Genomic DNA, 14,045 nt, shown 5'->3' on the forward strand with positions numbered 1-14,045 from the left:
AAGTTAGTAAAATGACTTGTCTTTAAAATTGTTTTGGTCTTGGGCCCCAGCTTTTTGGTGATGGTTAAAATTGGACACTTATTCTGTATATAAGGATTTTAACTTCTACCTAATTAAAAACCTCCTTGATACAAAAGTGTAAATAATGTAGTAAAATAAATATTTTAAAGGTTCTAAAAGCAAAGTAAAGAAAAGTGTTAAAGCCAGTGTTAAAGGTCTGAGAGGAGGAAAAAAAATTTAAAAGCAAAAGAAAGGCTTAAAAGTCTGAAGGCAAAGCAAAAGTGGGTCTGAAGGCAAAAATAAGTGTCTGAAAAAGCCAGCCCCAGGGCCATGTTCTCAATGCCATCACATGGGGCACCAAAAGAGGGACTGTTCTACTCTCCAAGAGAGGGGATCAGCCCAAACCACAGGCCAAGATGGGAGGACAGGCTTAACCATCAGCTGCCTCTGACTATAAAGAATCAGGTACTGGGAAAAAAAAATGTTTTCTAAAGAAGCCTAGGTGAAACAAGGCTCAGATGACCCTAAAAGTGACAGACAAAAAAAAATATCACTTTTTTTGGTGAATAAAGGGCCACTTACTCTGCCTTGCTCCAATTCTTTAGACTAGCCTACTAGTCAACTATCTCCCGCACTAATGGCCAGCCTGAGCCAGGACACTGTATAGCCCTGCTACCGTGCTCATGGCCAAGGCTGGGGGAGTTTGTGTGCCCTCTTAAATAAGTTTTTTTTTAATTAACACTTCTAGTGAAATAAAAAAAACCTTAAAGGGGGCCTCCCCGGTGGCACAGCGGTTGAGCGCTGGGTTGCGAAGCTGCCCGCAGCCTCTGCAGCACAGGTTCAATCCCTGGCTGCCGGGCAAGGGTCCCACATGGTGCGCAGACCTCTCCTGCTGCCCACTGCTCTCCTCAGCAGTGTACTTCATCAGTCTGCCTGCTCTGCTTTCCCCTCTGGCTCTGGTGAATTCTCTCACCCTTCTGCGCTTCTGACTGTAGCCAGTGCTTGTATAAATAAATAAATAAATCTTTAAAAAAAAAACCTTAAAGGTATTAAAAAATATCTGTATTATAAATGACCTTAAAAGACAGACAGAACATGGCCTAGTTGACTACAAATAATCTTTGCCTCTATAAAAAAACAACTTCTGCCCTGGTTGCTCTCTTTTCTCATTCCCTTACTAATTTTCTTTATTGTTCTCTTGTTTGGGCCTTGCATCCTCAACACCCTCATCAAAATCATTTCCTCTCGCCTAAAGGCTTCTACTGTCCTTCTGAGGTCCCTTAGAGCTTCACTTTGCGATGGAGCCCTGGCTGCTTCCCCACGTTGCCCATGTTCAACAGAAAGCAGTTACTGATCAGATTGAGGCCCTCTGTCCTAACAGCAGTTAGGGGCTCCATCCATAGATGGGTTAAGTAGACAGCTTCAATGACAATACAGGTAGGGACTTTGGGAGAGTTAAACAGGCTTCTGAGATAAGGACAGTAACCAAAACAGTCCAGAGATGAGGTCAGAGAGTCCAGGAGAATTAAACAAAAAGAGTAAAACTTAAAAAAAATAAGACCTTGGATGGGGGGGGTAAACTCTAAGATAGGGGAAAAAAATGGTTAAATACCTCTAGACATAGGCCCACAACAGCTCCCTTGCCACTCTCTGGACTGGTTCCACCCGCCTGAGAGTCCTTTTCACCTTAATAAACTTTTTCTTTCTCTAAACAAATTTGCCTCATCTCGCTTGCTTGCCTGAGCATCAGCAAAGTTCCTGCTGCAGCTCTGTGAGACACCAACCTGTGGTGGTCTAATGGCGGGGACTCAGCGCTGCCCCTGCAGCCTGGGATCCATTCCTGGCTGGGAGACTAGGCCTGAAAACTGCAATTACGTTATCATTATGCTAAATGAAATAAGTCAGAAGGAAAAAGACAAATGCCATATGATTTCACATATTTGTAGAATATAAAGAAAGCAAAAGTGAAAACAAATTCAGACACTGACCATAATAAAATGGAGGTTACCAGAAGGTAAGAAGTAGGGAAGATTGGGTAAGAGTAGATTAGTTGATGGTGGATAGTGAGTGGACATTTGGTGGTGGGAATGGTTAGAAAATGTAATCTTGGAACCTACATACACAGTGTTATAAACTAATGTTACCTCAATACAAAAAAAAAAAAGAAGAAAGAAAGCAGAGATAAAAAGGGGACTTCTGTATTATGATGATAAAAATAAAAAGTGCTTAATCATTCATTAAAACATTTGTTCATGATCAAGTGTAATAGCAATTTTGTAACCAAAGAGAACCAAATATTCTATACTTTGCGAAGACTAACATAGACAATAACAAATAAAGTTATCATATACTGGTCCAAAAATCTCTGGCCCCTAACCACACCTATAATTCCCTGAAATGATCAGAATTAAAAGGTGATGTTACCTCAAAAAAAGGAGGGGAAAGAATTCATATAGAAAAAAATTAAAAAATAAAATATCTTATGTAAAAAATAAAAAAGGGAATTAATATTGAAAAATACGTTAGTGCTGTTGGGAATAAAATACATACCTTGAACCACAACATCTGGCTTTGGTACAGTAGAAAACCTACGATTCAGGGGATCAATTTCTCCAGGAGCTAAAAACCCCTAAAGAAGAACCATAAAAATGTAGATTATTATATCTCAAGAAATAAGTTAATGTTTGAGAAGAAACTATATACTAATGCTATAACCCTATACCACAATGTGTAAGAGGCAGGGGTGGAATGGAAACAAATATTTTCACTATATGAAAATGTCTAAACTTCCTGAATTCACATCCAAATTAATTTCATCTAAAGTTAATTTCTACTGACTGCCAAACAAATTGTGTTTTGGAAATAGATGGGATATAAATTATAAATAAACAATGTTTTCTACTTATACTTCCACTTTCTCTGGATGTACATGATTATACAACCAGACCACAATGCTAGTAACTCACAACTTAAGTCATTAGCCCTGTTTCTCATTTATTTGTGTGTCGGTTATGCTTTCTGCTCAGCAGATATCATTTGACTTGAGTTTCTGTCCTTCATGAAATAGGTTAAAACCATCCATTTTGCCCTTACTACCATCCATCTCATCCTTTTTTCATAGCATTTAATTTATTCTAATTGAAGGAGACAGTCATTAGGTAAGGATTATTCTGAACCAATTTGTTCTGCCCATTTTTACTAGATCATACTGATGTCAACCAAAGATAATCAAACAGTCACAGAAGAAAAACAAAACACAAAAATAGCTATAGAAAATAAATGGTCATATATAAACAGGTCAGCTTGTCTGAATTAGAAAGGATACTTCGCACCACCCTAGATCCTCTAGGGGCCTAAGTTATAACTTGCTGTAATAAATGACAATGGGGAAAAAGATTTATCAGTAAACATGGAAAACTTTAAGAAAGAGACCTCTCCTTACATGCTCAAGGGAGGAGAGGAGGGATAGGAGTCAAAATAAGGGGGGTGGGAATTGTATGGGGAATATAACCAAGATGAAAATGCATACATTGTGCAAAAAATGAAAAATGATGTAAAAAATATATAAAATAAAATAAAGTAAATACTTAGACTTTATTCTGGGAAGGGGAGGGGAAAAATGTCACAAACAAGCTGGATGTAAAATAAGAAATTCCCAACTACTCCACACCCATTATGAGCTATTCAACCAAACATGATATAAGGAACATTTAAAGAACACATACCAAAAAACAAACAAAAATCTATGATATTCCCTGCCATAATGTCATGGTACCTATAATTATCTTTTCAGTTTATTTAATTACAGAATGAAACATTCAGTTTCAGTTCTTATATCCAAATAAATACCTCTGTGAGGTACTTACCCATATAATATGAAAACTGTAATATGAAAAGACTTATGTACTCCTTTGTTCATAGCAGCACTGTCCACAATTGCCAAAACATGGACCTGATCTACGTGCCCATCAATAGAAGACTAGATAAAGAAATTGTGTAATATATACTCAGTGGAATATACAGCAATTAAAGGAGATGAAATAGTGCTCTTTGGAACAAAATACATCCATTTTAGCTTGAGGTGATTGTGCTAAGTGAAATTAAGTCAGAAAGTGAATGAGATTCAATGGTCTCATTCGTCTGTGGCCTATAAATGCCAAAAACCCATACTGACAAAGTACAGCAAAAGCAAATCTTAGACTTAGTCAAAAACATACTGGTTACCAGAGGCAACAGTGGGTAATGAGGAGGGGATAAGGAAAGAAAGAAGTTAGGGCATTGGTATGGGAGGTTTAGTGGAGGCTGAGTGATGCATGGAGGAGTGAAAATGTAACCCCAATGTATATAGACATGAAATAACTGAATAATTTAGTAGAAAGTGAATAAAAGAAGAAAAAAAAGAATGAAACATTATGTTGCTTGGAAAAGTTGGCACTTAAATCTATTATTAGTCATTACTATCACAATTGCAGACACCAGACAAGGCACTAGAGGGCGTTTTCAAAGGGAAAGTTCTAGAGATTGATCCCAGAAAGCTCCAACTACAGTGCCAAGGTAGGGAATCTTAGACAGCAGGAAGAATATGGTTGCCAGGATGAAAAACTTCTGTCATGGATTGGCCATGCTCCCATACTAAGGAACTGGAGGAAAATCTATAACTGAGGCTGAATACAAAAAGCAAAAGACATATCCTTGAGATTGAAGAAGCTACTCATAAATCTGATTATTGTGGTAACTAAGGCAGAGAAAGAACAGAAGAGCCTTGTAGTTTCCCCTTACCTCTGCCATTAAATTTCCTAAGATATACAGAGACTGACCCCACATATGAGGTAACTTGCCCATGGGGACTCGGTCCACAGTGTGAGGATTTTGATATTCTTCATCAACCTAAAAGAAAATAAGCCACATAAGGGATAACAGAAAGTTTAAAATACTAGACAACAAGAATGCTGAGTCTGAATTGTAATTCATGCCCTATAAAACAGCCATACAACCCATGGACTGAAAAGTCAAGCACTATGACTATACTCTAGGACAGTGTTCCTCCATCTACACACACATACAAATCACTTAAGGATCTTGTCCAAAGGCATATTTAATCTTGTAAGTAGGGAAAAGATCTGAAAGCTGCATTTCTAACAAGCTCTCAGGTGATGCTGCTAAATGATGTTGGGAGCTTATTCCACCCATTCCCACTATGGAAAACTGCATCTCTCCTACAGTTAATGTATTTTACTTTTATAATGGAGAAGAGGAGCAATAGTTTGCTCTTACCCTTGATTCAAAGTGCAACAGTGGAATGGAGAGTGCTTAAAAATTTCTTTTCAAAGGAATAAAATAACATTTCTATTATACATAGAAACTTTTAGAATATTAAAATAAGATTAAAAATTATTTGACTCCTGCGGCCTCCCTGGTGGTGCAAGGGGTTAAGCACAGCACTATGAAGCTATCTGCAGCCTTTGCAGCATGACTTTGATCCCCAGCTGACCAGGGAGCTACGCACATGGCGCAGTAGACCTCTCCTGACTCGCCCGCTGCTTCCCTCAGCAGTGTACTTCAGTCAGTCTGCCTGTTCTGTTCCCCACTCTGTCTCTGATGAATCCTCTCACCACCACACCTCTGGCCTGTACCCCAGTTCTTATATTTATAAATAAATAAATCTTTTTTAAAAATTTAAAAAAATTATTTGACTCCTCTCCTAGTTCCAAGTTGTGGCACTGTCCAAGGCTCACCTTGTCAGGAGGAACACTGTACAGCTCTGGCAGAAGCAGTACTCCATTTTTCCCCTTAATGAGGACTGCTTCAAGAGCCTCTCTATACTCTTGAACCTATAGATAAGAGAGAGAGAGAGAGAGAGAAACATTTATAGAGAGTTCTTTGCGGGGATCTTGGCAAGAGCTGTAGCTGAAAGTAGTTCCTATCACAAAGGAATGCATTCACTTAAGTAAAAAAGTGAAGGGAAGTAGCATTTACTAAATGTTTATTGTAGACCAAAAAGCATGCTAGGAGTTTTGCATACTTTAAGGAATTTAAATAATGTGAAGTATAAATCCCTGACTCTAAATTGGGCACAAGGGATATTTCTTTGGAGATTGTGCATGGTCTAAGTGGGAAGATCACTAAAAGTTTCCCCAATCAAAAGTAGTGTGTCAATGGCAAGTAAGCTTTGTAAGGCTGCAATCTTAAGTCAGTTTTAACCCTCTTGACAAAGAAACTAAACAATATTTACTTGAAGTTAGCATATATCATGCAACTAAGTGTATGTTTAGTTCCTATTAGAAAACTAAATCTTTGTTAAAATCTTACTTATAGCAACATAGCTCTGGATCCTGGATTGTGAAATCTCCCTGCATAGAGCAAGTTAGTATGTGAATTAGGCAGTCCATTGTCATATTGAAAATCTTTTGTTTTGGTGTATTTTGATCAGTAAAAATGTTTTTAAAAGATTGGTGGTTTAGAGATTGCTGTAAATATTAATGTCAATTTGTTATTCCCCTTTAAACTACAAAAAGGTTAATGACTTTACAACGTCCTTAAATGTAAATACAAATGGCTTCATAATGAATCAAGCAATTATTTTTCTAAACAATTAAATCCTAAATTTTTAAAGTAAATTGATCTATATTTCACGTTGTTTGAGGAGAATATGCTGAAGGAACTAAACTATTATGAGCCCTGTTGACCATCTAAAATATTAGAAGTTCTGAAGTAAATGCAGCTTTATTGCAATCTCTAAACCTCTAGTATTACTGCAATTACCATGATCATATATGCTGCTGATGTACACTGGCTGCATAAAGTGACCCAGAAGTTGTGGCATATATACTCAATGGAATATTACTCAGCTATTAAAAATGATGAAATAGCGTCTTTTAGAACAAAATGAATGGTGCTTGAGGTGATTACACTAACTAAAATAAGTCAGAAAGTGAAAGACAGTGGATTGTTTCATTTATCTGAGGAATATAAATAACCATACACACACACACACACACACACAAGCAATGCACAGATATATATATATATATAAATACACACACACACACTCTAGCAAAGCACAGCAAAAACAAATACTGCACTTAGTAAAAAATATACCTGTTATCAGAGGGAATGGGGCGGAATGTCTCTCTTCATAATGTACTTTTGAAACATATACTGGTTCCAGTGAAACAATAGATTCTACAGGGGTAGGAGGGGGCCCTGATGGTTCCAAACTTCTTGGTTCACACTCTTCCAACTATAGAAGCTCATCAAGAGCTCACTTTGCTATATTAGATCTAGACTCCTTTTTATTTTGTTCCAGTCCAGCCATGTACCAAATACCATCCATCACAGCACACAAAACAAAATATGTTCCAAGCAGTTGTTATGGTTTCCTTAAGGTCAAGATGAACCCACTACATTTGTGAAAAGTAAAATAAGTTTCAGCTGTAGCTGAAAGTAGTTCCTATCACAAAGGAATGCATTCACTGACACTGGATTTCTCTTTCCACCTTTGTATTTCATTATAAATTTTGTAGGCATTTTTTTTTGAAAGAAGGACAGGATTTGAAATAGACGAAGGACCTTTGCAAAGCAATGATTCTGGGGCCTACCTGGTGGCCTAGGGGTTGTCTCAGCACTCTCACCACTACAGCCTCAGTTTGATCCCTGACCAGGGATCTAACCCACATATGGGGTAGAAGACCTCTCCCATCTGGCCCACGGCTGCCCTTAGCAGTGTATTTCAGTAGATCTGCCTGTTCTGTTCCCTACTCTGGTAAATCCTCACACCTCTGGCCTACAACCCAGTTCTTCTACACAAAAATTAAAAAATAAATAGTTTTTTATAAAGAAAAAGAAAAGCAATGGTTCTAGAAAAAAGTGGTTTTGCATGACAAGTTTTCAAATATTATATCCCTAATTCCATTTTCCCATAGTGCCCTACTGATATTTCCAAGGAGAACTTTGAATAAACCCTGTATTTTTTATCTCTCAAATATGCAGAGCATGGTGATTTGGGGGGAACATAGAGGTTTCATTATAGTCACTGAATTGACTATACCATTCACTTACAAAATGTCTTTATCTGTGAAATTAAAAGAACTGTAGAGTTATCTTCTTCAATAAAAAGAGTAAAACTATTATTACTGTTTGTATAGAGAAACCAAAGAAGTTAACACAATGCTTGGGCAACTCAACGGTCAGCAGTGAAGTGTGAAAAAGAAAAGAAGAATCTAGGTCTCCCAACTCTTAATATAATGCCCTCAGCTACTAGTCTCTAGAAGATAACTGCCTCCTTCCTATCAGAAAGACTTCCATTTGTACACAGGATTGGAACAGCCATTGACTGAAAGAGGAGGATATAACAAAAACATTCTGCTGAAAAGCTGTACCCCAGCACATTACCTGCTCTGCATTGCCACTGAATATCCCATCGAGGATAAAGTATGTCCAGAACAATGGCCATTCACACTCAATGTTTTCAAACAACTTCAGCTCAGCTGGTTCATAGTATAGACGATTGGGATCCTGGTAAAACACAGTAAACAAAGTTTTATTTTATCACTTCAAGATCAGATTTATATCCTTATCCAAAAGCTGTGCTAGTTCAACACAGCCTTTCACTACTGATAGCTTGTTTTAGAGGAGGCAGTCAAGGAAGGTAAAACATGTACATACTCCCTCCCTTTGCAAGCACTTTGTGAAGTGACTCAGTAGAACTGGGGTAATGACATGACAGGCAGGTATATCAAGAAGTGAGATTAATTTGCAATAAAGCTAAGTTTGGTTTTATACTTGTTAAGTTTAAGGTAGTAGCAACACATACAAATAGAAAGCTTAGAAGAAGCACAAGAGATGAGGGTTTCAGAATCATCCAGAGGTGACACATGAAGTGCAAGTTACAAATATAGTCCCTTTATTAATCAACAAATGACCCAAAAAGAGAATCTTGGTAAACCCTTATAGTTCAGTGGTGGAACAACAGAGAGAAGAATTAGGATGATACAGTATTGTTGAAATTAGAATTGGAAAAGAAATTCAAGAAAATACAGGGGTTGGTGACAGTGATATACTACAGAGAAATCAAGAACAAGTTTGTGAAAAAGCCATTGTGTTGATCACTGTGACGTTTCAGAGCATAACATTAATAGATCTGTAGGGGTAGCCGTCAAATTCAGAGATGATCAAGTAGAAGGGAGAAAGCCAACCAGAAGTGTTTGAGCTCAATTATTAAAAAAAAAAAAAAAAAACTACAATGGCTTTTGACCAGCAAACCTAAATCTGAAATGATGTTTGCACTGCCAACAAAAGAGCTTCTGATTGTTGATCTCCCTATAACATAACCTCTTCTTCCTTCATTGATATTTCCAAGGAGAACTTTTGACAAGTGGAACAAAAGGAAACTAACTCTTTAAGATTAAGTACTGTTTAGAAAGAACTAGCTGCAAAAAGTGAAAGGGGGCCCCGAAAGATCTACTTTTTCCCTTTGCAATTATTAAACATTTCAAGGTGAGATACTTTGATACTATCCAAGTATTATGTTCTACTTAAACTTTAATCCACTGATTTCAGCATCCATCATTAGCTCTCTCCTGAAGCTAACCAAGTGCAAGAGCTAGCACTGCATCTTCCTCTATTTCATGTCACCCAAAAAGGCTCAAAACAGATCTTGGCAACCAAAGCCAATATATGTAGCAAAAATCAAGCACTGTTACCCTATTTAGTGATTATTATAAGTAACAGCAGTGAGGTAAGGATTTTTCTCTGAATGAGACTGCATATAGCAGTGGCCATTCTACCTTGGGCTAATTTGGGGAAAAGAAACCTACCTCTTTAGGAGTTTTATATCCATCTCGGAGAAAGCGACAACAACCATAACGACCCTAGGATCATAGAGGAAAACAGTTAGAAGATTGTACATTTGTATGTCCATGTAATTAATCAGAAATATATCCTTTGCAAGAGCTACATAGACCAATCTGTTAACAATACAGACACCAGGGCCTCCCCTGGTGGCGCAGGAGGTTGAGCGCCGCGCTGTGAAGCTGTCCATAGCCTCTGCAGCACTGGTTCGATCCCGGCTGGCTGGCGAGGGTCCCAAATGGTGCGGCAAACCTCTCCTGTCATGCCCACTGCTCCCCTCAACAGTGTATTCTGTCAGTCTGCCTGTTCTGTTCCCTGTTCTGTCTCTGGTGAATCCTCTCACCCTCCCACGCATCTGGTCTGTCCCCCCATTCTTGTATAAATAAATAAATAAATAAATAAATTTTTTAAAAAGGGGCCTCCCCTGGTGGCACAGCAGTTGAACACTGGGCTGCGAAGCTGCCCGCAGCCTCTGCAGCGCAGGTTCAATCCCCGGCCACCAGCAAGGGTCCCACGTGGCGCGCAGACCTCTCCTGCCATGACCACTACTCCCCTCAGCAGTGTATTTCGTCAGTCTGCCTGTTCTGTTCCCCGCTCTGGCTCTGGTGAATTCTCTCACCCTCCCACACTTCTGACTGTATCCAGTGCTTGTATGAATAAATAAATCTTAAAAAAAAAAACCAATACAGACACCATACTTAAAATGCAACAATAAGAAAAATAAAACCTAAAATCAGCCAGCACCAGAAACTGATTTCAGCAATGTGATTTCTAGTGAGGGTAATTACAGGCTCTTTCCTAAAGCCAAGTTCCTAATATCAATCTCTCTATAGCTTTCTACCATAAGGTAAGTAAATTTACGACAATCTGACTATTAAATCTGTGTCATCTTGCTCACACCACTCTTAAGCGACGAGAGATTTTTAAAACAGAAAATATTTTTATAATTAAAGTAATTTGAGACTTTCAGAAGAGCTACAAACACAGTGCAAAGTCCATGTACATCTTTCAATCCAGGTCCCTTTATATTAAATCTTACATAGCTATAGATCATTTATCAAAACTAAAAAAAAAATTACTTTCGTAAGATGCTATTAATCAAAGTACAAAACTTATCTGAATTTCATTAGTTTTTCCACTAATGGCTTTATTCCAGTATTCACTTCAGTATTCCAGTAATCACTTCAGGAACTATTGACATTAATTGTCATGTCTCCTTAGTCTCTTCCAGTCTGTGAAAATCTTCAGTCTTTCTTTTTTTCCCCCACCTTGACACATTACAAGTGTCAGATATTTTATAGAATGTCCCTCAATTTGTTATCTTCTGTTTATTTTCTTTTTGTATTTTCTTCAAATTAACTCATTTTTTTAAAATTAAGGTAATATTGACTTACATTATTGTTGGTATTTTGGAAGTATATGACCCCTCCTTCCCTGTGACTGCCACCATAGTGCATCCACCACCAAATTACCCATACTCCACCAACACAGTACATTGTGCTCCCTTTCCTCTTTTTTCTCACCCTTTCCCCACCCCTCCATGGATGCTTTAGTTCTATAGTTCGTTTCCAAGGGTTAGTTTTTAAGCTTGTCTTCATCTGACCCTTTGTTTGGTTTCTCTATATTCCAAATATAAATGACACCATCCAGTATTTATCTTTCTCCTTCTGACTTACTTCACTCAGCATTATTCCTTCCAGCTCCACCTATGTTGCTGAAAATGGCATGAGTTTATCTTTTTTGATAACTGAGCAATATTCTATGGTGTATATATATCACATCTTCTTGATTCACTCATCTATTTTGGGGCACTTAGTTTATTTCCATAATTTAGCTATAGCAAAGAGTGCTGCAACAAACATGGGGGTGAAAATTAGTATTTTTTTAAGGTATATGTCATTTTTTTTAAAGATTTATTTATTTATACAAGCACTGGGTACAGTCAGAAGTGCGGGAGGGTGAGAGAATTCACCAGAGTCAGAGAAGGGAACAGAGCAGGCAGACTGATGAAGTACACTGCTGAGGGGAGCAGCGGGGTGGCAGGAGAGGTCTGCGCACCATGTGGGACCCTCGCCCGGTGGCCGGGGATCAAACTGGCACTCTAGAGGCTGTGGGCAGCTCCGCAACACAGTGCTCAACCGCTGCGCCTCCGGCGAGGCCTGAAAATTAGTATTTTTTAATTTTGGGGGTAGATACCTAATGGTGGAATTACTGGGTTATATGGCAGATCCATTTTTAATCTTTAGAGATACCTCCAAACTGCTTTCCATAGGGGCTGAACCAGTCTGCATCCCCACCAGCAGTGTAGGAGGGTTCCCTTTTCTCCACATCCTTGGCAGCATTTGTTTCTGGTCTTCCTAATATGGGCCATTCTCATTAGTGTGAGGTGTTATCTCATCGTGGTCTTTATTTGCATTTCTCTGGTAATAAGTGATGATGAACATTTTTTTCATGTGCCTTTTTGCTGTCCTTATGTCTTCGTTGAAGAAGTACCTGTTTAGCGCTTCTGTCCATTTTTTTACATAATTTGGCTTGGTCTGACTTTTTCTCATGATTAGATTGAGGTTAAGCATTATTGGGGAGGTGCCATGACCTTCTTAGTGCACCACATCAGGGGATACAAGATGTCAGTATGTCTTATTACTAGTGATGTTAACCCTGATCAATCGGATAAATCACTGACATGGGCCATACCAAAGTCCCAAAAGATAACAGTTTCCCCTTAACAAAACAGCCCTAAAGAAAAGGTACATCTACACATACCTGAAGCTTGGTGATGATTTCCTGTTTTGTGAGCTCCACCAACTGGCTATCCTCTACTGCGAAGGCTGGGAAGGAAATAACTGAAAGTAGACTAGCATCAACCTCTTTGGATGTTGAAGCCCGGGGGAGTATTGAATTAAGGATAGACTAAAAGAAAGGAAGTCAAATGTGGCACATTAGTAAATAACTTGGGGTTATAAAACTAACAACTTTAATTTCAAAAGATTTATGTGGAAGATGATCATTCATAGAAAAATCTAAATATTATTCAATAGTGAGAGCTTAGAAAACTAGCTATTTCTGTGAAACATCCCACATCTTAATCTGGCTCTCAAGGTTTCCCCATCCTGACCCTTGAAAAGCTGCTAAGGAGATGAAGAATTGTCTAACATTATCCCACCATAATCCTGTTGCTCCATTCGAAATTATTTAAGTTAAAAGAAAATGTAGCTGCTGAGAAACAAGATGTGCTCTATCCCCAACATTTATCATTTCCATGGAAAGTTTTACATTTTCTAATTAAAAAAGTAAGTTTATATTCAGGACACTATGGGCATCTAATCAGGGTTTAGAGAACAGGAGAAAAGCCAATTAGAAAAAACCTAATTTTTTTAATATAGAATAACACCAAACAAAACTGAAGATAAATATTTACCACTTAACTATTCTAAAATACAAACATCTAACCATAGAGACACTTGGGGACAGGAGAATGTTTTAGAACCACTTGTTCTCTTGGTATATTTAGAAAAGAAAATACTCCAGAGCAGAGTCCGTAGGCAACAGTGGAGAATCCATATACTAATATGGGATCCCTTTGTAACCCTGGGTGACAGAACAGGACTATGATCTATATTCTAGTCCATACTATATTAAGTTTATGCCCATAAAGTATGCTTAATGAGACATTTTGGCAAATGAAGCAACCTGCAGCCTCTGCAGCACAAGTTCGATCCCCAGCCAGCCAGGGAGAAACCCACATGGTGAAGCAGACCTCTGTACTTTTACAGACCATGTACATCAGACCATGTTATACATCAGACCATGTACTTTTATTTAGGAAGCCAATGTTAAGTCTGAGTGAGGGTAAGAGTAAAACTTTCTATAATGTGGTCCATTATTCTCTTACCTGGCAGTGCTGTACTTCATCTGACAGGACATGGATAACTGATTGAGGCCCACCTTTCACACCAAACAGGTCCAGTTCATCTAATGCTTCTAGAGCTGCCTATGGTGGATAAGGACAAAAAGGACAACTTCAGCATTAGATATACATTTTCTCCTCCCTATATCCCAGTATCTTCTTTAAAATTAATTATTTTTAACTGAGGCAATATTGGGTTACCACATCAGGTGATTACCACTGCAGTGAACCCACCACCAACTCACCCATATTCTACCACCACAGACCACTGTGCTACATTCCTTCCCTT

The 14,045-nt window shown here is 38.2% G+C and overlaps 1 protein-coding gene across 2 annotated transcripts in view; it reads right to left on the reverse strand.

Moving 5' to 3' along the window:
- Window positions 1-14,045, reverse strand: part of PHKA1 (phosphorylase kinase regulatory subunit alpha 1) — a gene marked incomplete at both ends in the record, with an annotated part of 144,083 nt that overhangs the window by 102,871 nt on the left and 27,167 nt on the right. For both annotated transcript variants that reach the window (XM_084259310.1, XM_084259309.1), the window contains 7 exons: window positions 2,551-2,629; window positions 4,780-4,887; window positions 5,736-5,831; window positions 8,392-8,514; window positions 9,816-9,869; window positions 12,613-12,759; window positions 13,742-13,840. In XM_084259310.1, the coding sequence (XP_084115436.1) occupies window positions 2,551-2,629; window positions 4,780-4,887; window positions 5,736-5,831; window positions 8,392-8,514; window positions 9,816-9,869; window positions 12,613-12,759; window positions 13,742-13,840 (706 nt within the window). The remainder of the gene's footprint in view (window positions 1-2,550; window positions 2,630-4,779; window positions 4,888-5,735; window positions 5,832-8,391; window positions 8,515-9,815; window positions 9,870-12,612; window positions 12,760-13,741; window positions 13,841-14,045) is intronic.

Source organism: Talpa europaea (assembly GCF_964194135.1).
Source record: "Talpa europaea genome assembly, chromosome: X".
Taxonomy (NCBI): domain Eukaryota; kingdom Metazoa; phylum Chordata; class Mammalia; order Eulipotyphla; family Talpidae; genus Talpa; species Talpa europaea.